Source organism: Melanaphis sacchari, unplaced genomic scaffold, assembly GCF_002803265.2.
Source record: "Melanaphis sacchari strain LSU unplaced genomic scaffold, SCAv2.0 Contig2_pilon_pilon, whole genome shotgun sequence".
Lineage (NCBI taxonomy): Eukaryota > Metazoa > Arthropoda > Insecta > Hemiptera > Aphididae > Melanaphis > Melanaphis sacchari.
In genome coordinates this window covers 5,764,334-5,790,963 of record NW_020271173.1, presented here as the reverse complement: position 1 = coordinate 5,790,963, position 26,630 = coordinate 5,764,334, and the positions used below count along the sequence as shown (strand labels likewise).

General features: G+C 27.9%; 1 protein-coding gene across 2 annotated transcripts in view; it reads left to right on the top strand.

Moving 5' to 3' along the window:
• LOC112596121 (discoidin domain-containing receptor 2-like) overlaps nt 1-26,630 on the top strand; it is a 212,128-nt gene that overhangs the window by 83,350 nt on the left and 102,148 nt on the right. For both annotated transcript variants that reach the window (XM_025341621.1, XM_025341620.1), the window contains one exon: nt 14,264-14,467. In XM_025341621.1, coding sequence (XP_025197406.1) covers nt 14,362-14,467 — 106 coding nt within the window. In that variant the 5' untranslated portion in view covers nt 14,264-14,361. The remainder of the gene's footprint in view (nt 1-14,263; nt 14,468-26,630) is intronic.

Genomic DNA, 26,630 nt, shown 5'->3' with positions numbered 1-26,630 from the left:
TAGATTCTAAAAAGTTCATTGATGTGATTTATTTGTATTGTGTGGTTAGAAAATCTAGATAATCCATTCGGATGTAACCAAATTGTTAGCAGACACGCGTATTCGATCAGCTTTTATTTTTAAAAGATAAGTCTTAAAAAAATAAAACCTAGTGGTTTAAGCAGCTTTTGAATTCTTGACGACTAGTGCGTCAGTTGTGTGAAAATTAGTTTTTGTTGGTCGAATGTGATTTTTTTTCCACCACCACTGAGACCGAAACCATTAACGGCTTAGTGAGAGATTTCCAAGTAGGATAGTGACGTCCGAAGAACGGGGGTTTATTTCATTAGTTCGCCTGATGTCCCATAAGTTTTTATGACTCTTTAATGGACTCGTTTTTCCATTAAAATTGTGGCAATATTTGTGTACAGTATTCAATACAATTTTTTAATTTTATCATAGTTTACATTTTATCACATCGGTAGTGTTATTGGAATTTTAAGTATGAGCGGAATAAAAAAATGTAAATTATGTTAAAAAAGTATTTTTACATTTAACTTTATTATATTTGTTTTGTGTCAAAATGATTCATAATATTTGATATTCGTTCTTAAAATACTATCACTCATTTTTAGAAAAGTATAAATAACATTCGAGTAGTAATACTATAAATAAATAGCTATTTTTATAAAGTATAACTGAAACAGAAATATCTTAATACATTGTTATAACATTAATCCTATATTAATTAATATTATACTAAGAATATTAGTTCATATTATTGCACAATTAAAAAAAATAATTTGGTAACATATTTATGTTAAACGTTACTTTTTTTTTTCTTATACAGTAGGCGTTATTAAAACAAATTCTTTTTCAAATTTCACGTTAATGTTTTACTTTAATGATATATAATATACAAAATATACGTCTTGTACTATTAATCTATTTTCTCTCAAATATTATTTATGATTAAATCAAAATCAAAGCAACGCATACTCGTTTAATGAATAAAAATATTTTTCATAATTGTTGAAAATAAGTTATTGTTAGCTGGTGAATTAATTAAAAATGAAAATGAAAACTAATTAAAGTTTAACTCACAAACGATCTTAATTTTTACGAATTGCAGTTACAAAATGGTGTCAGATTCTATAATTTATTCACATTTCATTGAATTTGGAATTTATTAGTATCATAATTTGTGTAGAATAACTAATTAACTCTGTTATTGAAAATATTATTAAAGTAATGTTTATAAATGAGACACTCAGAGCTATATTTTGCATGTGAAAATTAAATTATGCTGATAATGTATAATAAGATTAGGTTATAAGCTTTACCAAAAAGTAAAATTAACAAATAATGGAAGAAATTAATTATTATAGTTATCCTCATAAAGTAAGATATAATAAATATTTATTACTTTTGATCGTTGTTTATTGTATTCAAATGTCAATACATACAGGTTCTATTATTATGATCTGTCGATTTTATATTAGAATTATATTTAGTATTTTACAATATTCTGTTCTGAAAGAAATATAAATAAGACTATTGACACTTATTATGTGTAAACTGTACTTTGAAAGTTCAACATTTTACAATGGAATTATTACATTTTTTCTAAAAATGTCTTTGTAGTATAAAGCTTTTTTTTTTTTTAACTATTAACAAACCCATGAATTTCAGTCTTATTAATATATCTCAAATTATTGTAGTATTTACAAAGCATTATACGTATATAGTGTGTTTTGTATTCTAAATGTGATGGAGACAGTGGTAGAACGAACGCATTGAGAAGAATAAGTCAGCCCCTTTCGGTTAGACAAATTAGATTGTGGTCCGTATATGTACTACTCATCACTATAGTAATCGTGCATCCAGAAAGGCGTGAAAATGGCCAACTTTCTTAGATGTTTCCGGGGTAAAAATAGAAAGTTTAACGGTCGTAGCCCGGGGGAGAAAAGTACAAGGAAAGTATGACAACCACCACCACACACACTACCATGACTGATACCAGCGTATATGGTAGGTTAAGGAGAGGAGGTGAATGAGAATGTGAGAGAGACAGTTAAAGAGTGGGGGAGGGGGGGTAAAAAGTGAGCGAATAAGGGACGGGGAGGAAGGGTCATGTGCGAAAAAGGGTGGTGAATTTTCGTCACGTGCTATTTCGCTTCTAAAGTCCCGGGATATGATGGCAACTTGCAAATAAAAACTTGTGCAAAAGCTGAAAACCTATTTCGCCTTTAAACGCCGTTTAAACGAGGTTGCCACCAGAATCACTTACCGCATGGAAAGTCGGTTTTTAAAAAGCACACATATTTGACTTTTAACGGGCGCCTAGTGCTTTTTCTTGTTTCGATGACGCCGTACTCGATAAACACGTACGACTTTTTTTAAATTCTACTTTCGTCGTGCTGACTCATTAAATCAATCACACACATATAAAGTATCTATAGCTACATATTATCCATTAGAGCCAAACAATTTTGAATATTTATCTATGCATATATAAACCGAATTCATTTTATATTATTTCGTTTAACAATATAAAATTTTAATGGTAATTCATCTCAGGGTTTGTTTAAACACATTGTGTATAAACTAATACATAAATGGGTTTTTTTGTGTAAACTGATAAAATATGTTGAAGTTTGTGAATTTGTTTAGATTGTATATTTGAAAATGAAAAAGCACTTAGTACATCGGTGCAGTATAACTTATAAGAACAGAAAAATTGTAGGAATATTTAATTTAATAACACGCATTTTCATCACTATTGTTCAAAAGCGATTCTAATATCAATTTTTCGATTTATTTTGAAACTTAATCCTTATTTTAAAATATTTACAAATAAATAATTTCATTTACTAGTAAATAATAATAATAATTATAGTGTAATCATTTTCCGATTTATTTCTACATTTTTAGCATAGTATTTTATTTAAAATAAACAATTAAAAACTATTTTACATGATGGAATGTATTAAATGTTTTTACAAGAAATTAAATTATAATATTTTCATTGATATTATTATGCATTAAAATATGCAGTTAAAGATTTAGAACTGTTTGGCATAAATTTTAATATTTAATTACATTGAAATATTTCAGAAGTTTTCTCTGAAACGATATAATTTTTTTATAAGATTTATATCAAATAATATTAGTACATATTAATGTATTACTTAAAATCTATCATAAACGATATTCAATTGTCGTTATTTATAAGCACATTAATTGTTTATCTTTATCTTAAGCATGATAAAGACATCGGTTTGTTTTATGAATCATATTGAAATATTTATAATTTTAAAATGTATCATAAGAATAAACAAAATATAATAAGATAACATATTATTATACATTAATTATTTTCAGTTCTAGTGGAAAAGTTGTTTTCTTTGATGTTTTTTTTTTTACGTTAGTACTTTGACTACCTTTGAACTTATGGAAAATTAAAAAATAAAAAAAATTATTAAACCACGTTTGCTATTCAAAATAATAGTAATAATAATAATTATTATCATCATCGTGATTCTAAGAAATGAAGTCACGTAATTGTAATAATTTTTGTCAGAAATAAAAAAAGAAGATTCGTTATTGTTATGGTAATATGAAAGGCAAAAAAATTGTTTTACGGTGACAACAAAAGCACGACATTGCGTCCCTAGGTTCGGATTAACTTGGCGTATCCCGATAAATTTTAGCGTGCCAGAGTGTATTCTTAATGTGTTGCATGTGAGAATAAAACCAGAATGGAATAGACGTTTTCGGTGTTGCTTTTAGTGTTGTTTTTGTTGCGTGTTTAGTCGTAGGAGGAGTAGACACTGAAAATATATAAATATATTTATAGTGATACTAATAAAAAAAAAAAAAAACTACCAAAATTAATATTTACAATTTATATTCGGATCACGTTTTTGTCCCCCTCTGCAAAAACGTCTGAAAACAATATATTACATAAGTCCGTACTGTACATTATGCATTCCGGAAGTTTTGTACGCTAATAATTCTGAAAAAGGAAACCTTTTGCCTTCTCTGACTTGAGCAGTGAAATAATATCAATCGTGTATACGTGCAGATATTGGAAATTGTAACAATCGTGTTGAATTACTTGAGTTTGTATTTAATCAATCAAAATAAATGGAGGTAAATACGGTTAATGTATAAAATATTAAGGTACAAATTTAAAAGTCAACAGTACATATCGTTTTATTAATACTTAAATTTAAAGTGACTTTGTGCTCTGCTTAAAAAAGAAGTTAATGAAATATTTTGATTTTAAACTTACGCAATTAACACTAAAGAAAACGATTATTTTATATTCTTGTTCGACGGTTAATATTGAACGAAATTGAACTAGTGAACATCGACGTTAAAATAAATTATCTAATTCCGTTTGTTGTTATAATAGTAAAATTGAAAAAATGTATTCGATTACAAATTTTGTTTAAAATTCTCTGTCAAATGTTTATTAACGTCATGCAATTTATTTTGATTCACTTTAAAGTCGTAAATTTACCAAGTATATTAAAAAAGAGCAGCAAAAAATGCATTTTAATAAATTTCAGCATAAGCTACTTGTTATGTTTAGCTATTTGGTTTTATTATTTTTTCATTTCGAAAATAATAGATGGCATTTTGTTTTATTGAATACTCTGCGTGGCTTGCTTTTTAACAGAAACTATAAAAAATTTACCTATTTTAATAAATAAACTTTAAATTGGAAAAAAGGAATTGATTATTTATCAGTTACAACTCACAAATAAATGAAAAATAAGGTCCTACATAAATATTGTAGCAGTTCACAGTTGTTATCTGAAGATATTTATGGCATTAGAGTTTTACGTTTTGTTCATGAATTGCATAGAAAATGTAATCATGAGTCAATAAATAAAAATATTAATTGTATATTGTCATCCATAATATGTGAATCTACTTAAATAATATTATTTTTACTTTTGATAATCTTGATAATATTAAAATATAGGTATATTATATTTAGGTTAAAGGTAAATCAACAAAATACTTTCTCCAAAATGTCATCATTAGCATATTTTTCTTACTATAATTATAATTTAGCATGAACGTAATTACGTTAGGTTTTTGTTATAATAAGATTAAGTTTGAGAAGATTATTTTTATTATTTATCACTTAAATACAATTTTTAAATTTTGTGCAAATGGCAAGTAATCTAAAATATATCTACTATATTGAAAATTAAGACCATCGATGTATATATATTAATATTTTGTGTATATATAAATAAATAATACATTTTAATGTGCGGAAAATGAATTTTTATATATTATACATCAATAAATCGATTCAAATTTCTCAATATTTCATTAATAAAAAAAAAAAAAAAAATACTTGAATAAGAAACAAGTTTATAAGTAAAAAAATAGGTAAGGTTGCTGTCCTCAATTTTCACGGAAAGGGAGTCAGGTTAATAATTGCGATGTCATGTCACTGGATTATTATATCTCCCCGGGTCGTTTATTCTCTACATTATAATACAGTTTGTTCGTTATCCCTTTCGTCGCCTCTTAAGTCGGTCTATTCGTTCACTAAAGCTCTATGCAATCACAATGTCATACCGTCAATGGCGTGCACAGTTTTTATTTTTATATAATAAAACATTTTCAGCCTGCAATATATACACGTTTCGACTAACTGTAATTTCTTAAATACTATTAAATAATTGTAATTGAACGTATTGATTGAGTGATAAGTAGTTATCAATTATAAATATTAAATAAATAATTAGATAATAAAGACTTGAAGAAGCTGTCTTTGTTTTAGACTGCGTTGTATGGTGATTCTGTGTATTGAGATTGTAGTACATTGAATCTGTCGACTTTTAAACGGACTTGGAGAAACTTTCAGCCAAATGTTAAGTGTTGTCTAAGGATTATGGAATATCGAAATCTTTGTGAGTGTTAAGGTTGCTTACAAACCATGGAGCATTTTGTTATTATTAAAAAGCTTTTATTTTTAAACATTTGCAATATTTTTAAGTGGGCTGTGTAGATTCGCTTTAAATTAGAACAAACATATCTAAGTAGTTATTAAAGTACTTACTTGTAAATAGGCTTTGAGAACATTTTTATACAATATAGACATTCCATTTAGAATAGGGAACAATATAGCTGAAGGTATTGATCAATTTTTTGAATATTTTACGATAAGTTCGACCACCAAGTTTGTTATTTGTTTAAGCGTTGCGCTGTTAATAATATATTATTATTGTAAATTATAATTTATGATGTATATTATACTCCACGCACGTGTTATGATTTTGATTTATTATATGGTATTTATGCTTGTAATCCGTTGGCGCAAGACGCCCATCGGGGTTCGGTCATTTCCGTTCACATTGATCTTTTGTCGTTTCGAAACGATTATCGTACTACTACTATTCCTACCACAATAATATTAACCCTGTCAACGATCGGTGGTGTTGTTTTGTTATACGCATAAGTTTCGGGCCATAAAACTATTATCGCGTTAATTTATAGTTGATTGAATTATCTATGTTTTCGTAAGCATGTGTTATGTATATACAATAATAATTATATATATATATAATGTAAATGTATTTTGTGTACTCCGAAAATTAACACGACGACATCGTCATAAACGGATCTCATCGATGGCCGCTAATAATTATTAATATAATACATAATAACATAGATCTGCTGTCGTTTTATGTGTCCTGAATGATTATGTGTGCATTCAACGTTTTGTCGAGTTTTATGGCACAAGATTGTGATATACATTTTAGTGTTCGCAGTCAGTATAAATTTATACCCGTTGTAATTGCCTCTGTATGGAAAATTCCAACGATATGCGTGTTTTCCGACTAACTTTAATGGCGTTCAACAACAATGGATTGACGGTTGGTACACTTATAATATTTTAAATAAAATTGTTCAACGATTCGTAATATAATGTAATACACAATATGTTCAAAGTGAGTAATCGAGCATAAACTCATCGACATTTTTTCTCAATTATTAACTCTGGTACTTAAAATTTTCAACTATACTTGAAGATCATATTTTTAAATACTTAGATTAGTATACAACGCAAAAAGTATCCTTTGGTGACACAAACTTTTTCTTTAAATAACCACTATTTTTACTATAAGCTGTGAAACAGCTGATCATTTTATTTCTTAAATATTAATGTAAGTACCTATATAAAATGTATACATTATATTTTTAACTAATGACTTTTGAGTTACTTAACATTTTATACTAAAGAGTAAGAATAAATTAGTCTGTGGTATTATAGATACAAAATATCTTTTATGTTATCGATTAATTTTAAAATTATAGTAATTTATCTAATATATTATAGATATATAAAAATAGATATTTTTATATAGTTCTTCAATTCCGTATGTAAACTTTTTTGTCAATTATTAGGAATTCTGGTCTAATCAAAATTAACTTTTGAAATCACATTTATTTAATAAGAAATAAATATCCATCTTAATTTAATTTCTGGGGTTTTTGAATGCATTTGAAAAATTGAATTTATTTTGAAAAATGTATATTCTTTAATCGCTTGTTAACACTTGAAATATACAGTCATTTGGATTCTCAAATTCCACGAATTCAACAAAAAATTATTTTTTACGTTTTACAATTCAATTTCAATATATTTTGTTTTATTTGATATATTTTTTTTTTTATAATATTTAAATATTTTTTATTTGTTTTTTTCTATTTATTATTTATTTTATTGTCATAATAATTATTATTATTTTAATGCTAAAAATATATTGAATTATATCAGTATGAAGTTATTCCGTCTAAAAATTGATCAATATTATAATATGATATTTATAAATTCAGAATCACGATGGTCATTACAAACCGGCATTTATAATTATATAAGGTAAATGCGATCGTTTATTCATCGATCAATAGCACGTTACGTGGTGGTGGGATTAACATAATATTTACACTATGTGCAGCTATTTGAACTATTACTATACACTCTGGAGTATTATATGTCATACTCGGTCTCCCTCTTCGTCTTTGTTGTTTAAGCATTATCGATGTTATGATAGTGACGAAGACTCAGCAACGTCAGAATATGTACCCCTATTCGGTTTTCGACTGTACTGTAAATTTTACATGTTTATCGAACAAACACGAACTGTTTTCCGTCGACGAGTAGTAGGTATAGAAGCAAATAGATAGATAGGGAGAGTTATTTAATTATTATTAAATGTAGTCGGCCGAATCTATGTTTATTATCATCCTGAATATCGTAGTCGTACTCACATCCATTTTATTCTTTATCCAATTATGTAACCGTTTATTTGGATTAGGGTATTTGGAAATTTTAAGTGTTTACCTTAAATAATTTAAATGCAACTGTAATCATTATTAATTCACTAGTACTTTATAATTTGAAGTATTTAGTATTATATAAACATTCCACTACTTTTATATTATATATATGTATATATGATTATATAAATACAGAGTACCTACCTGTAGTATAGATATTATAAAGCACACACGCCTTTTATCATTACTATTGACATAGCAAGCTTAATATATCTTAGTTACCTCATAAACCAATTGTTAGAGTTTTCATTTAGATGTATACAAATCAAGAAACAATTTACAATTAAAAAGGTTGTTCTCGTAAAAAAAAGTTTTTTCATTCCTTACATAAATACCATTTATAAAAATCTAAGTATTTTAAAATAATATGGTCTTTAGACTTTAAGTCTACCTGATTACTACCAATTTACTTAAGACTTCTAAAAATTAAAACATAAAAATACGCATCACTAAAGAATAATATAGAGGTGAATATGCTAGGCGAATAATTGTCCTATATATTGAATATTGATACAATAATAATTATAATGTGTAAATCGGTGTCATCGTCGCATCAAAAACGCACGTGTGTATCACAACAGATATTGTTGAAACAAAAGCGTACTAGGAGAACAAAAATAAAAAAGTCGAGTTAGCACGAAACACTACAAATTGGCCGAACTCAAAGTCATCTCACGATTTCTTATTGACTAAGGAAGAAACCACAAAACGGATCAAAAAAAAAAAGTTAAAATAACTTACCGGATGATTTGAACAAAATATTAAAACTTTTAAAACAAATCAATGTTGAAAATTATGTATAAACATAATATAGTAAAAATACATGTGTAAATTCGACACATTATACCTGCTATAGATAGGTACTTATGTAGTAACAAGTAAGAACCGTCGATGTTGATGCGAAAACTTTAATAGGCGACAATAACACGATTACACTGATCCTCGAACGTATTGTTTTTTTGCATTAAATTTTTTTTTTTTTCAAATAAATCGGCGCGTTCAATAATCATATTATTATTGTTATTGTCACGGTTTTTACCGGGCGGCGGCGACAGCACCGGAAGTCGAGCTAATTGGGTGTAGACCGCGAAAACCGCATTGCAGGAAAAACGACGGTGCAGTGGATCGTGTAGGGTGTGAGTGTGTGTGTGTGTGCGTGTTAAAACACCGGTTGCTGTGGCGCTCGTTGTTTTCGGTGGGCGGCCGGGCGGGGAAGACGCGCGAGACGAAAAAAAATATCGGTTATGCGCCCCGGGTATTTTTTGGTTTCAAAACCCGGTATAGGTGATGTTGTGTGTGTGTGTGTGTGTGTGTGTGTGTGTGTGTGTGTGTGTGTGCGCGCGTGTATTTGTTTGTGTGTGTGAGGGAGTGTGTTTGTTTGTGTGTGTGATGGAGGAGGGCAGCGATGGAGTGGTCGGTACCAAATGGCGCGCACACTACGCGCGGCCGGCGCGCGTGCGCATAAACACTCTCCGGTCCGGGTGCCGCCGGGCCGTGTGCGGTAGTAAACCGTATACGTAATACGTATTATTATGAGCACATACGTCGGGACGGAGAGAGTCACGTGTCGGCGCATAATTTATAATTTCGCCGTCGCCGCCGTTTCTCTTGCCAGCCAGCCAGCGTGTGTCTTCTGCCGCACACACGCACACACACACGCACACAATATACGCGTGTGCGGTAGTGTGGGTATTGATTTAAAATCAGCCTATACTACGTATAATAATACGGGTGCGTGCGGACGGGTTCTAAGCGCGGCTGTGCGCGAAAATCCGATCGAAACGGACGGTCGAAAAATAATATTAATAAAAAAAAAAAATAAAAAAAACACCACGTACACGCGTTCATATAAATGCAAAACATTTAAACATAACATATTATTATAAAATAATATATCCCATCGCGTGGCAGGGGACGACCGAATTTTTTTCCAAGTAGTCCGGTACCGACCTTATTATAATAATACCGGCAGCGTTCAATCCATTTATTATAGTAGTAGAAGTAGTTGTAGTAGTAGTAACAGTAGTATTAGTAGTAGTAGTATTAGTAGTAGTATTGGTATTTTTATGCGTACGTCCTTTATTTTTCTTTTTTCCTAGGGATTTCTAACATAACGCGAAATTGCGCGTACAGTTCACATAATCCAATAAGCACGTATACCTTTGAAAGTGTTCTTAGAACGTTCGAAGCGTTTTTTACATTAATTTTTATCGAACTTGTTTCGCCGGGAAATAATATTCTTAAACACGAAATCGCGTAAGAATATAATTGCTTAAGTCAATCTTATCGTTAATTATTATCACGAGCTGTAACAAGTTACGATAATTCTCAAACGGCGTGCTCGTGGTTTTAATTGTTTTAGTTATTGAATTTCGTATTCAGTTTTTAGCTAGTTATATCAGTCATATGGTTCGAATAATTAATCTGTTATTCATGTATATTTTGTGTGCTAAACAATTTTAGAACATTGTAATAAAGTGATATAATATGTTACAAGTGTGTCTATTATTAAATCGTAATACTTACATAAGCCACGTAGGTGCGTACTTTATATTATAATACGTAAATCTGTTTAATAAACAACACACCTGCATTGAGATTCTAATAAGTATTTCCTACATCCTATGCTATAATCCTAAAAATAGATGCAATTTTGTTTTTCATTAAGATTTTTTTTTTTAAATTTTATCCATTATTGTTGTAATCGTTGTTTTTCTCATTTAACGTTCGCTTCCATGCTAATCCGGAAGTTAAGAAAATATATCAATATGAAAAATATAAGACTGCAGTCATGTACGCTGTGCACGTGTTCTACAGTACAATATATTATCTTAATATTATGGGATGCATTTCCAAAATTAAATACATAAACGTGAACATAATATTTTTTTGATCATAGATACAAATATTTTGGTAATACGAGTATAATTATTGTTATATTTACTTTTATTAAAATGTTATAGTAAATTTTATAACATTAATCGGTATACGTTAAAGGCATGGTTCGAGCGTTCACGCGTGTAATTGAATTAAATTAATAAATAAATAAAATTTATCTAACATTCTAACGTTAAAATATATATTTTACATAAGTTTTAAGTGGCTCTCAAAATGTAAATAGTAATTTTGACATTTGTATTTTGTAGCTAATGTAAATATTGCACAAATAACACAATTATAACATATTTGGTTATTGTAAGGGTAGATAATTAAATAGGCTGCAATATCAATAAATATATTGTATGTATTTCTTATGAATAAAAAATCGGAAATATGCACTAAAAGTTTTGAAATAATATATAAATTATACAAAATGCATTCACGTAAAATAAATATTTATTATTTTAAAGTATTTTTAAAGTATTATAAGTATTTAATACTACTTATGTATCAAGTTAATCAAATTCATCATTATTTTTTCCAAGTATAAACAATAAAAACATTAAATATATATATATATATATATATATATGTATTGTAATGTATATATTTATGAATAGATGCATTAACATAACATTTTGTATTTAAAATAGTTTTGTCTTGAATTAAATTAAATTACTTGATATTAAATTCTCAGTATGTTGTTACGATATTACGTATAAGAATATTTTTTCTACAGTAATATAGTATGGATTATAAAAAATAAATAATTAATTCTTTAAAACATTTTTTTTTTTTTATTAAATACTAGTATGGGTATTAAAATAATAAAACATTATGTATAGCGTTTGATAAATTTTTAAATTTATAATTCATTTTTGAATGACAACAGAAATTGCTATCATTAATTAATATGGTTAGACATTATCGTATTTTGGATTAATTTCGGGTAGGTATGTAGGAAACTTTAAATAGAAATTGACAAACGTTTTATTTGTTAAAAACTTTTAGCCCTAGAACATAATATTTATTTATTTTTTCGTATTATTCATTATCCATGTGACATAATAATATAATAAATTACTTTTTGTTTTCATATATATACGACCTATATCAATCACTGCAGGACATATAAAGTTGGTATCAATACAAAATAATAATAATAATAATAAATAATTATAATATAAGAAAAAAATACAACAATATTATTCTCCATAAAATATAATTGACTTGGCTGTTGTTTATTAAAAATTTATGATTAGAGAAATGTATAATAAAAGAGGGTGTACTTGTACGGTTATTTTGCTCATACTATAATTTATATTTATTTATAGCATTCCGGCAAAAGGCCTGTAGAAATGAAAGGACAGTGTTTGGGACGTCAGAGCCCACAAGAGGAACAATTGTTTTTATTAGGATTGGGGAATTATGAACGTCCTTTTCATACCCAACACGGCGTTAGTTTCAATGCTAACTTCTCTAGAGTTTATATTTCAAGCATTACACCCAAAAGAAATAGCGAAATAGCCGGTAACTGATCGAAGAATATTAATGGTTCTGTTTATTGAATTAAAATGTTGAAAATCAAACAAACTATACGGCGCACGCAAATTGAAATTATAGAAACAGTCTGTCGTGTGTGTGGCTGATTAATTGTAAAAGTTTTCCGTGGGCTGGAAGACATTGTTGAAGTATAGTTTTACTGGAATGTCAACCATATTTAGACTTATGTGATTTTGAATATATTTACCCTGAACACTATCTCTCGTGAAGTATTAGCGTCGTAAAAACAAAATTCTCATTCAAATGATTTATTGTTTGGGACAGAAACTATGAGTAGACCTGATTACACTTTATATTAATTTCAGTATATTGTTCATACTGTATATTATATTTTATCGTTATCGTCGATTGACGCTTTATTTGTGTATTATATATTGTTATGTCTATGAACTATTAGTCGACTTATACATTACATTATTATTATTATTAATATCATAAATACATATATATTATATATAGAAATAATCGGAAGACAGTAAAATTTTCATAGCATAATGATGTTACAATGTATTTATCGTAAAATATGTTATAAACATTTTCGGTGCAAAATATCTATACTTAAATAAAACTTGTTATTTGATATTAATACAATTTATAATTATTTTATTATTTAAAACAATTAATTATTCTAAATTGATAGAATTTAAATTTATTAATTATTATATATTTACTTTAACAATTATATGATACCTATAAATAAGTACCTAAATATATTTAAATATTTTATAAAATATGACATAAGTATAGAAATAATAATGGTTAAAGTCTTTCAAAAATGTATTTTATTGCAACATAATGCTATTAGCGAGTTGAAGCAGGAAATATTTTGTCGCACGTGCATTTTCATATAGCGGTAAAACTTTCAAATGCTTTACGATCATGGTATGCGTGCGAATGATAGAGAGGGAGTTTGCAGTTTTAATAACAAAGATCTCAAAGTTATATTTCACGCAATTAAAACTGAGTTGATTCTCAATAAACTTTCGTTTATAACTAAACATTCGCGTTCATTAACCGAAATTACTGAACGTCTTTATCAAGTAGGCGTTTATATTAAAAACCATATATCTACTAGAATACTCGCAAAAGCTATTGGGTATTCAACAAGTATTGTATAGATTTGTAAATTTGTAAACTCAATTTGAAAAATAAACTAAATTTAAACAAAATGAACAAATAGGTGATAATTACATACATTTCTAGTGCAATATAGTATATTAAGTACATTTATATAGTATGCTCATTATTTAAAATCGATTTTATTATTATATACATATTTATAACATGTAAGCAAATAAAATATTTATTTTTAATAAACTATATTTATTATAATATAAATGATTTTTCACTGGTAAATCTGTAGTTAAATGTAATAGCAAGTGACAATTTATTTTTTTATTATTAATTTTAGCTAAACATTTTTATTCATTCTTATTAATGTTTGATTTTTGTTTTATTTTTATAGATATGATTGAAGATCATCGAATTGTATTGGTTAATTTGATATAAAAATAAATCACAGTCAAAACTTTATCTGAGGCAACGTGAAATGGTACTCAGGTGATGGACAAACGCCTCGCTATGATTCCATTCGCATTCTCTAACAAGTCTGTCCATTATTGGCTGTGTTGTCTTCTTACAGTTATCATAGCACGATCAGCGCATACAAGTAAGCCTTCAGTTTTATTAAAAGTATAATAAAAATGATGTACAGTAATTTACCCATCTAGTATAAAATCATTAAATATCTATTTGAAATAAATTTATTCGTATCATTTTTATTTGTTTATGCTTAAACTATGTTAAGTATTCTCAAACTACTGATGTTGCATTTTGAGTTTCTTCATAACATTATGATATACTTTAATAAAACAGGTTTTCAAAAAAAAAAAAAAAAGAAGAAAAACGTAAAATACGTATGTTTATTGTACATAACATTATAATGGAGTAATATATAAGCAGCGAACAAATATAATAGTTGTTAAAAAAAAGAAAAAAAGTACTTTCTTAATATTTATCATTAACATTTTCCTTAATTAATATTATATTTCATATTTAATGGAGAAGAAAGGATCTTGGTAATTAAAAGTAGCTTTTAACGTTTTAACGTTCGGTAGTTAAAAATATATACGTATAAATTGTTTTTAAGACCGGAAACACTCAACGGGAGAGATGAGGAATGTCATTTGTGTCAGGAGGATGTCCGTTACAAAGACATTATATTATAAATAACAGGATTTAATTTTTCTCCACCCATCGTACCTTTCATTATGCTAATGTTCGAATGGCTCATGGAGATTATGAAAATACATCTCGGGCAGAAGGTATAAAACCACAAGCTACGATTCCCAAATTATATTGACACGGCTGTTTGTATAGGTAAGCCAACTACGTGTGTTCGCCAATACAAATTAACCGTACGTCATAATATTAAAATAACATATTATAATTTTTAAATATTGTAGAATTTTTATCTAATTAAGAGATTACAGTTTCAGACTTAAAATAATATAGTGAGAATCATATTTTTTTGGAATTAGAGCAAGGATAATACGCTTTAACAATAGTAAAAAAAAACTATATTTGAAATTGGGAAAATATTTTAAAATGTATTGTTTTTGATTTATGCGAATAGTTTAAAGTATTTAACATCACAATTCAAACAGATTTTCAGAGTTACAAAAATAATATATCCTTATAATATAATAAAATAACGGGATTTTAATTTTCACTATATCAACTTGTCATATTTTACTATAAATAATTATCTTACTGTATACTACTCATTTATACGTATTAAATTAATTAAGTCTAAATCATATTATTATATTATGAATAAATTATTTAATAAAAATAATTAACAAAATAGGTTGTGGTTATATTTTTAAATATATATTTTTAATTGTTTTAAAAGTGGTTAATACTTTTTATAACTATGTATTACTTGGATGAAAATATTAAATTTGTATTTTTAATTTTAAAACCATAATTATAACATTTTAAATCTATTTAAAGAGCTGTTTATATAGTTACTTGTGATGTATATTTTTTATTTAATGATCATTTTTTTAAATAAGTTTATAAATTAATAATTAATTTAAAATCAGTTTTAAATAAACATGAATTAAATTTAATAAAAAAATAATATCAATGGTATCATTATATGATATTATAAATTTAAATATTTTTTATTTATTTTGTTTTCAAGTAGAAACTAATAATGGATTCATGACAATATAAATTGTTCATTTGATGATTTATTTTTTTACAATATTGAAGTTTTACAATACTAACAAACCTAAATGGGAATCTACGACTTATTTCAAATCAATAGACATGCTATATGAAGCTTTTAGAGCACTTTTATTACCTTAAAAAAAGGGTTCTAAAATAAAACATTATTTCTGGTTATTGCTTAACCAATACCTTTCTGGTTTTACTAAGAGTTTAATGTATTGTCTTCATTTCATTGAACTAGCTCATATAAAAGACATTCCAATAAAATATTATAGAAAAACCTTTACTCATGTCGGATTAAAGTAATAATAGTTATTATTTTATATTCACAATATTAGTTTATTTTATTTAATAACTATTTTATTAGTTATATGATAGTTATTAAATACTACTTAATTGTTTAGAATTAAATCGTAGTATAAAATCATATTAATAAAAAAAAAAAAATTATCAGAAATATGTTAAAATTCATGAAGTGATAGAGTAGATTAATTCAAAATAACTGCTATTGAAACCAATTTTAATAGAATTTAAAGATGATGTTAAGAATTTGAACTTTAAACTCAAATGGGCCAACGTGTTTGAAGTCATTACATTTTTATACTATCACAAAAATGACTACAAACTCAATTGTTCACTTTATCGGAAAATCATTTTAACTATTTTTTATAGCCCGTAAGGACTTTTATTCTTTCAAGCCGTAAAAACACAAATCTTTTTTTAAGAAAAAGAAACCGTTTAGTTTAGTTAACGGTATCGTTTTGATCGGAGACCAGTCGCGCAGAAAACTGTTTTTTTTTTCTACTATTTTTATTTTATTCGTTCTTTTTCAATACCTTGGGTCTTTATTTCCGTTTCTTGGATTTACCCTTCATTCTTTATTTCACCCCAAAAGAAGACACAGCTGGGCCCTAGAGACGCATCCAAACAAGGGGTCGCTGAAACAACAGGCAAGACCACACAAAAGTTTATCGATCGGTCAAAGTTCAAATGTGTCTCTACCCGACATTTTGTAGTCAATCACTGAATTTCACTAGATGAATATACTAGTGAAGAAAAAGACAAATTTCATGATTGATTAGTTAGTTGAAAAACGTAATGTTTATCTAAATATTGTGCGACGAATAGCAAAATATTGTAGTATAGTTTCTGTTATGTTCGCGAGTTGTTTAATTCTTAACTCAATTGATAAAAACTAATAGTCTTGAGAACCGTTATCTTTTCAAAAAGGGGTACATTAGGAACTACGATTATCACGGTCCTTATACAACGTTGAAACGGAAGCTCCTCAAGCGTGAAATAAACTGGTACTTTCTTAACGGTCAAAGTAACAATATCTACTTCCTCTCAGCGACAACACAGAAACTTTGACTACAACCATAAAGTTTTCTTTTGACCTGACATGGCCACAAGTATGCTGAAATTCGAGTCCATTCACTTTCCTTAAGTCTCCAAAAGTAGACAAAACATTATAACCCGGAATAAACTTAAGAAACAACAATAAAGACATAATATTCTGATAATCAAAGATTATTTCTAAAATAATTTTATCAACATTCATGGCATTCAAATTGTATGTTTATTAACTAAAATATAGTTGTTTGTTTAAATAAAAACAATCATGTGGAGTTTATTATTAAAGTAATCGAGAGTTATTTCAGATAATATAATTTTAACAAGCATACTTAAAATAATTAACTTTGTTAGTATAAGAAATGTATTTTATTAGGTTGATTTATTATTTTTAAATCGTTTTAAAATAATTTATAGATATCTTGTAAAATTTAACAAAATATATAAATAAGATACTGTATTCATATTTTTCGCAAAGTTTTATAAAATTATAAAAATTTTTATTTTCCTTCAAATGATATCAACTTTACGAAAATAGTTACGTTTATAACTTATTACCATTATTTTAAAAATAAATAACAAAAATAAAAGTAAGTTATCTGTAAATAAAATTAAAAATATTGTTTGCATTTGAATTTCATTACTTTCTTGTACCTGTATACTAATTAAAAACCCGATTAAAAAATAATACTTTAGTATAAAACTAATTTGTATTTCAACACAATAAAATTAGTTTGAAATCGATCAATAGTTATTTGACAGAAATTTATATAAAATAAAAAGGTACTTTACTCTTTAAAAAAAAAAAAAAAAAATAATATAATTTACAATTTTATATTATATTATTGATTACCATAGTTGTTGGCAGTTTCTTAAACAAATAAAAAAACATGACCAGTTCATCTGACGTCCAGACGATATCGAATCTATATTATTATTTCCATTTAGTTCATATAGAATTCCAGACAAAAATATTTCTTATTTTTCATTTTCATAAAAGCAATTGTACAAGACAATAGTATAGAAATTCATTATAACGGTATTGGAGTGTATATATATTATCCATATAGTCCGTAGGGAGAGGAATACGAAAAAAAGAAAAATACAAAAGTAACCACCGGTCCCTTTTTAAATATTAATACACTTCATATCTGAACTATCGTTTCTCTGAGCATTCATATTTAATAATATAAAAAAATTTCTTCTTTCTGAAGCGTCAGTATACAAGTTTTATGACCGGTAAATTCAGTTTGACAGGTTATGAAAGTGGTGGGGCAAGAGTTGATGGCAGTGAAGTGAAGGGAGACCCGAGGGAAATTACGCGGGGGTCCAAATGAAAAATACCGGAAAATTCACTTAAAACAACCCAGAATATTTTACGATTATTATTAGTCTTGTTTTTTGCTCTGGTTGTTATTCTCTGGCCCAAAATAGCTTCTCCCTCGTCGTCACCGCCCATATTTTTTTATGTTACTTTTACGACATTGTCCTACCGTTTAACTTTTTCCTAAACAATTTTATGACGTTCTCATCGAGAAAAAATTGAACTGAATCATTTATGGTCACAATTTGTTAAACGAATTTTTTTAGTATGTATAAGTAAATAAAAAAAAAAAAAAACAAAATAAAATAACGATAATGTGCAAAATTAGTCGTGAGGAAATATTTAAAACATTTACCATAATATTTTTTAAACGTTGTAGAAAGAAAATATTTGAAAAAAAAAATGTTTTGTATTCTGAAAGTGTATAATATATTCTACTGACCAAAATATGCATCTAGAATACTAAAATTTAGTTTAAATAATTGAATTGTTGACAGAGAGAGGATACACTTGAAATATTTTTTATAATTCACTATAAATATGAATTTTACTTATATGTTGTAATTTATATTTTTTAAATACATCATTGTATTTTTTGGTTAAAATATTTACATATATGACTTATAATGATTCTTGTTGGGTCGATGATTAATCTATTATATAAATAATTATTAATTAATAGTGGTTTATTAAATCAGTTATTTTTATGCTATATAATAACTAAGCATCTAAATAAGTAATAAAAATACAGTTTTTGTCATATTTTCATTTTTTTGAGTAAAATTACTTGTTAAAATGGCATAATATAAATATTTTTTCGGTAGATGAACAAAAAATTACTTTTGTTTTTAATTAAAACATTAAGAATTAAAAAAAAACTTACTTTTGCAATTCGAATACTGGTATAAATATTGAATTCATCAACATTTCTTCAGTATTTACTTTGAAGTAATTCCCGGTAGACCGATCGTGAACTTTTTTCCCCCCTCGTTGTATCTGAAAAAGTAATTTAGATCAGACCTAGGATCCCGTGTCGGGTTTTCATTCTTCTGTTCCCTGCCTATCGATTACAAACTTCCCTACGCGGCCTGTCTTCGTAGTGCTTTAATTAAAGGTCTCCTGCTCTTCTCGCGTTACAGTGAAAAGTTTCATCTTTAATTAACGTCGATAATTATACCGTCGTGGTGACAGTTTATCCGTGTACTCTCCTACTCTATCTCCGCCTTGATGGTGGATCATCATCACCAGTTCGACGCTATCGAAAAGCATAATTTTTTCCCCGCCCCGAATTTCGTATACGTATACATCGTCGATCAGCTGATTAAATAAACTATCGGTGTTTGGTATAGCCGTCGCGTAATCCGTCCGCCAGTATGACGGCAGTCACCGCGTCAATCGATACGGAATATCCTCTCGCATAGGTATGACAAAGGTATATTGTTGTGCGCGCGCTTTAAACTCACCAAGAAAGACACGGAAAATAAAAGCGGTATGTAGGTTTATATATGCGTACACGGAAGAAAAAAGTACATTTCACTCGGCGTTCTCGTGACAACTAGCGAATAAATGCACAAATCGGATGCTCCGGGGGATTTCGCGAGGACATAAATCTCGACGCCAAAATTGCCGCGCCACATTACCGCGTTGCACTCACGCGTAATAAAAACTGAGAACGATCCGCGATGTTTAGGACATCGTCGCGGTCACCGGAATTCGTGTGATCGACGTATCTATCGTATATTATACATTCTATTCATGAACAGAATATAGATATTATTATATACGTATATTATTAGTATGTGTCATCGAACATTTCGTGTAGCGTACAACCGTTATTGACGTTTCGACATTATCATTGTCGTCGTTTTCCACGTAACCGCTGCTGTGATGTGAATAAAGTCGGCTTTGAAGTCGGACTCGTTTTCGGATTTGAACTTGATAATATCGCGCTAGTATCCTCGTCCACGCAGCATTATTGTTTCGATTACTCACTGAGGGCCACACGTTGATATAATACGCCGTTTCATCAAAATGTTAATATTATTAATCTTCATTGTGCTGTGTAATGTTATGAAATTTTAGCCTTTTGTATTAGAGGTCTGTTAGCTGCCGGCAACTACGGATATGTTTCCCGCAATTTAAATAGGTTCTTGTTATCCGAGTATGGGGACCATAATAAACATGAACTTTACATCAAAAGGTGTCCTCTATCCTTAAGGGAGATATATATGTATATATATTAGGTATATTTAAACAAAGAGTTATATATTTTATAATGATGCTATGTATATGAATATATATATATATATATATATATATATATTCATTATTATTAACGACCTTTTGAGCTCAGTGAAAATGAATTTTGTGACCAGGGGGAGCGTGGTAATTATATATTTTTTTTTGCTTTACTCGAGTGCTCTTGTTATACAACACGCCGACGACTGTGCACGTAACGGTGGAAATTCTGGTGTTCATTCAGTTATCAATATTGCTACGAATTTCCCGGTGAGACGGGTAAAAACAAATACCAGGATTATACGTTTATACTACGGAATTTCGTTTATTGTAGGAACTTGTCATAATATTATAATAATGAATATCCAACAACATTCGAATTGTTTACCGAAACCTATTTATCTGTAGTCTACAGACTGTAGAAGTGTAGACTATAGTGTATGTACGTATGTCTTCTCGAACGTTTCGAAATTATCATTACTATTAACTCAATTAACTGCAAATATTATTATTATTATTATTATTATTGTGTGCGTACCGTGTGGTGTACGTATATCGACTGCATTATAAATGTCGTATATGTCATTATTCTGCTCGGCGAGCCGTATAATATTATTCTTCGTCCCCGCGTGGAATGTCAGCCGCCGTGTATGTGCGGGCAAATTATCGTGGAACGTAACAGTCGCAAGGTACCGGCTCAGTTAAATTTGATTTATAGAAAAGGTTTCTGTCAAACAGGCCTCTTCACCGTTTCGAGCTTCTGGATCTTATTAAACGTGTAACGACCTCCGAGGCAATATATTAAGCAAATATTGTTTTGCTTGTGTAACCGCACTGAAGTTTAATAGGGTATTAAAAAATATCGAAAGCTAACATACGCCTGTGGCAGCATAAAGGAGTCGTGTGGAGCGTAAAAATTGAAAATTCAACCACGAAAAACCCTGCACCTACACACCAAATAAACTGACATCGCTATTGCAGCGTCGGTTGGTACAGCCCACCCGCGGGTAGAAATTAATTTCTGTTGCCCTTCTGGGCCCAAAAGCACTTTCAAACAACAATAGTTATTCCAAGGAGAAACCCAACAGCAAAACAGAACACTGTTTACAAAAGTACGGGAGCTACGCAAAATATGAGCATGCAAAACAAAATTACATTAAAAATGAAATAAATTAAATGTAAAGATACCGTATTTCGAAATTATTATTTTTTTATACTTCCATTCGTCATTGTTTGTATTTAATCGTTACTTATCGTATTAATACGTGTTAATGTTTAAAATAGTTAAATCATTATATTTTATCTCAAATTTTAGAGACATTAACTTCAATAAATTGGTTTGCTTAGTTTAAATGTATTTCAATGAAATTATGTACATACTTAGTTTATTATTATACCATATTTTTAAAAATAATGTCAATTATTTGCTAACTAAAATGTACAATGTTTTTATTTTCTTTGATTTTAATTATAACCAATGTCAGTTTGCTTAACTTATCGTTACCTCAGAGTTATATTAAGAGTTTAAATTAAGTAGCGTTTTGAGTGGGTAAAATTACGATCAGTTCTAAAACATGTAATTAATTTGCATAATTATACTTATGGCACAACAAAAAAATATATTGAAATTTAATTTAATTGCATGGTATAGTTTTATGTCAATTAGATATTTAACTAAAGTTGAGGTTCATGGCTTTAAATAAAAAGTTAACTATACATATAATATCATTAGTCCTTTTATCGATTATACTAATTGCAATTTATTAGCAACGAACGTTTTTTTTTCTTTGGATAGTATTGACAAAACGATTTTTTGTGCTAAATGAGAGAAATTCTTCTCTTTGATTTTTATTCACTATATATTCACTGATTACATTTTCACTCTGTAATCAGTGCTTCCCTATATAGTGTTAATTTAATTAATTTTTCGTTACACATGGTACTTTTTCATATACGTGTCACGCGTGCATGTGGAAATTACGTATTGAAACAGATTTTACATCACTCAGTCACGTTAGTGTAACTTACTGTATTTTAAAACTTTTTGACTAATAAAGGTAGTTAATAAAGTATAAAAAATACTAAATATGATTCACGAATGAACAAATTCATAGTATTATTTAACAGCACTTAATAATTTTGAAAATGTGTTCGTTTTGCTTTTTATACAAAAAATAATAAATTATATGTTATGTACTGTTATAAATTAATGCAAAAAAATAAATACGCACTGTATAGTATTTTGCCAAATATTGATATTCAACAGCTTGAATAAAAAATATAGTATTTTTATGATAATAATAAATAAAAATTAAATCAATTCAGTCAAAAACTTTTAACTAAGTATTAATCGTAAACGTATGTAGTATAATATAATGAATAATAATAATATGTATTACCGAGCTCGTTTTTTGAATTGCTTATTAGTTATTTCGTAATCGCGCGTGCGTCTTTACACTATGTAAATATCAACTGAATTAGTAATAATAACTCAATAGTCCCAAACGTACAATTTGTCAAGCGTCTGTCATCAATGTTTGTTGTTATCACAATACAGTAATTATTGTTATGATAAATTATTGGTAACGATTGTTATTTGTAAAAAATAAACATATACCTAGGGGAATCTGGACCACGAATGTGTGATGGGCAACCAATGTTTAGTTCAACATAAAATATTTATTTATTTGCTTATATTAATTTTACTGTATCATATAAAAAATGAAATTCCTATAAACTTAGTATTCGTGTTAAAAAGAAATAATTTTAATTAATAATTTATAAAACATTTATAAAATTTAAAATTATTAATGGTATGTTTATTTTTAGTAGTTATACATTATACAATAATTACTTTATTATTAAATTATGTAGACTATTTTTTCGTATTAAATTGAAACTTCTTTATAGAATTTAAACATAATAGAATCTATTAGGGTAGTGATATTTTAATCCACATGACTTGTTACTACGCTCCTTGAAAGCTAATTATTTTCAACTAAGATTAGGTATGTATGTAGCTGCAAAGTATCTTAAAACTAGTATTTATTTTGTGTACAGTAATAAAAAAAATGTAACTACAAAAATATATGAAGGTTTAAAATTAATTGAAATATTTAAATAGAACGAATAAAAAAATAACGGAATCATTTTATGAAAATTGTTGTTTAATGGGTATCATTTATTTTAATTGACTATATATTGTAATAGTTTTACGAAGGAAATTCAAAGCTATTTTCTACATTTTGTTTATGTATATTTTATTTTAAAAATAAAATAGTGTGGTTCATATGCAGCTTATGAAAAATGAGAATTTTTTTTCATCCAGTCAAAATATTTACTACTTTTACTGTGAAAATATTCCAAGTGCTTTTTCTATAAACTATATAGGTATTCGAAAAGGAAAATATTAAAATTATTTTTAAGGGGTGCTCGGAAGACATTTGCGGGGTTAAACCTTTAACCCCTCCGATTTCAACCAATATATTGTATGTTGTTGGCCAGAGGTCGAGATTACTTTTGTTGATTGTGTAAAGTTTTTATACGACTACGGGGCTTACGTTACACTTCTTTATATATACACAAGTTCCCGGGGGAACATCGCGACGTGGTCAACTCGCTCATACATATTCATTAAAATTTTCCCGTCGAATTCACGCAACGCATCCACCGAGTTTTGCATTCTCAAATTCTATTCTCTTGTGCTTTATCCCGTGCATGCGTGTAAAACTTCCATGTGACCCGGTGGGACGACCGCGATGGTCTATGTCTATTGAATAAACTCGTAACACTCTGTAACAAGCGTGCTCGGGATGATGCCGGGTACGCGCATACATGTATATAGATAATACGTGTTGATACGAGTATTTGCGAAACAAGTTACGCGTTTGGCGCTCGCGGGGATCGGCACTGTGTACCAAACATAATGGTCGACGGGTCGTAGGTATAAGTACCATCGCAGAGTTACTTGATTTTGGAAATTGGGTTAACGTACAAAAGAGGCGCACTGCTAAACCACTGCGCTCTATTTAGGCGTGTATGCGAGCTACGTCTATTTGTCTATGCGAACGAAATTAAATTAATTTAAACCACTCCTCATCTCGGATAATAATTTATTTACTGCAACAGCAAGAGTTAATAATTTATGCACCACATCACTATAGAATCTAAAGTAGATGTTTTCGCTAATGGTGTATCATAAAAATGCCTTTGTTTTAAATATGTGTTATTTGAACGCTTTAGTCACACATTAAATCTACATTTAATCTTGTCAAAAATGAATAGTTTCTCTCCCCCTATCATAGGAAAAGTTACCTATATAAATTTATGCAAGTTAATTGTAAGTTATGGTCGTTTAATTGTAAGAAATTGTAAGTTCTTCACCATAATTCGTAAATTGACCGTACCCCTAGGCCCGGTGCGGAGCTGTTGAAGTTTAGTTAGCAGTCTCTCCCCACAACAGCCAAATCGCTCTTTATAAATTGTAAGTTAAAATTATACCTGCGTATTCTGGGAATTAGAACATAATTAAAGGACTATTAATTATAGTTTGCTTGAAAAGATTTTGTCATAGTGAAAGAAAATTTACTGATATTATTTAATTATATTTAATAATCTAAGAGTATACTTAATGTTTTTTTTTAATTTATGAAGCAGGTATGTATATCAAAAATTATGTCATCGACTTTTTAATTGTGTTTGAATGTTTTTATTTAAAAACAAAATATATTATTTTTTTTTTTTGGTAAAATCTCATTATTACAATACCTATTAATATCTATAAATAAAAAATACTGATATTCGAATATCATATTTCATTTTCTATAATACGTAATATCTACTTATGCGTATAATCCGATCAAATTTTTGACGTGCTTTAATACACTTATAATAATTAACCCGTGAATCATTTTAAGTATTCAAAATAAATCAAACATATTCACTGGAATCCTCATGAAAATGACATCTCGTGGTATGTTCTCTTTATAACAGCTGATGCCCTAGAGAAATGACTTAGTGTTATACTCGCTTGTCATTTATTCTGATAAATAACTTACGTCATATTAATAAAATATATTAATTAAGTGTAAGATGGCTGTTCGTTTGGTTGATTCTAATATCAATTTTTGAAAAGTATGATATATTTACTTTTCTTCCATTAAATTGTTGCTTATATCTCATACTTTTGATATGGATTTATAGATGTATATATAATATATTTTATGTCGCTGCCAAGAAATTGCCATAACGTATGTTATTCAATAAAGCTCAAATGCGATTTGTTATTTAATTAAATGATTAATACACTTGTTTTTTAACGTTATAATTTTAATGTGTTCTGCAAAGATTAATCATTTAATATATAAGTAAAGTAGAATTTAATTGATTTTAAATGTACATGTTTATAGAAATTATTGAGTTAAATAAACGATGAAGGTCTGTTCTGGAAAAGCACAATTTCGTTTTATAAATCTTGCAAGTTATGGTAATTTAACTTTATTTGTTTAAAAAATGTTGTTTAAATAAATATAACTAATATTTACAATGCATGTATTAGTATTATTTTATTTAGCATATTATAAATTTACTATTGATATTATTTACTGTAATAATCATATTTTAAACTTAAAAAGCTTTTGTAATTATACTTTTGAATATTGTTTTATCAAATTTTACAGTA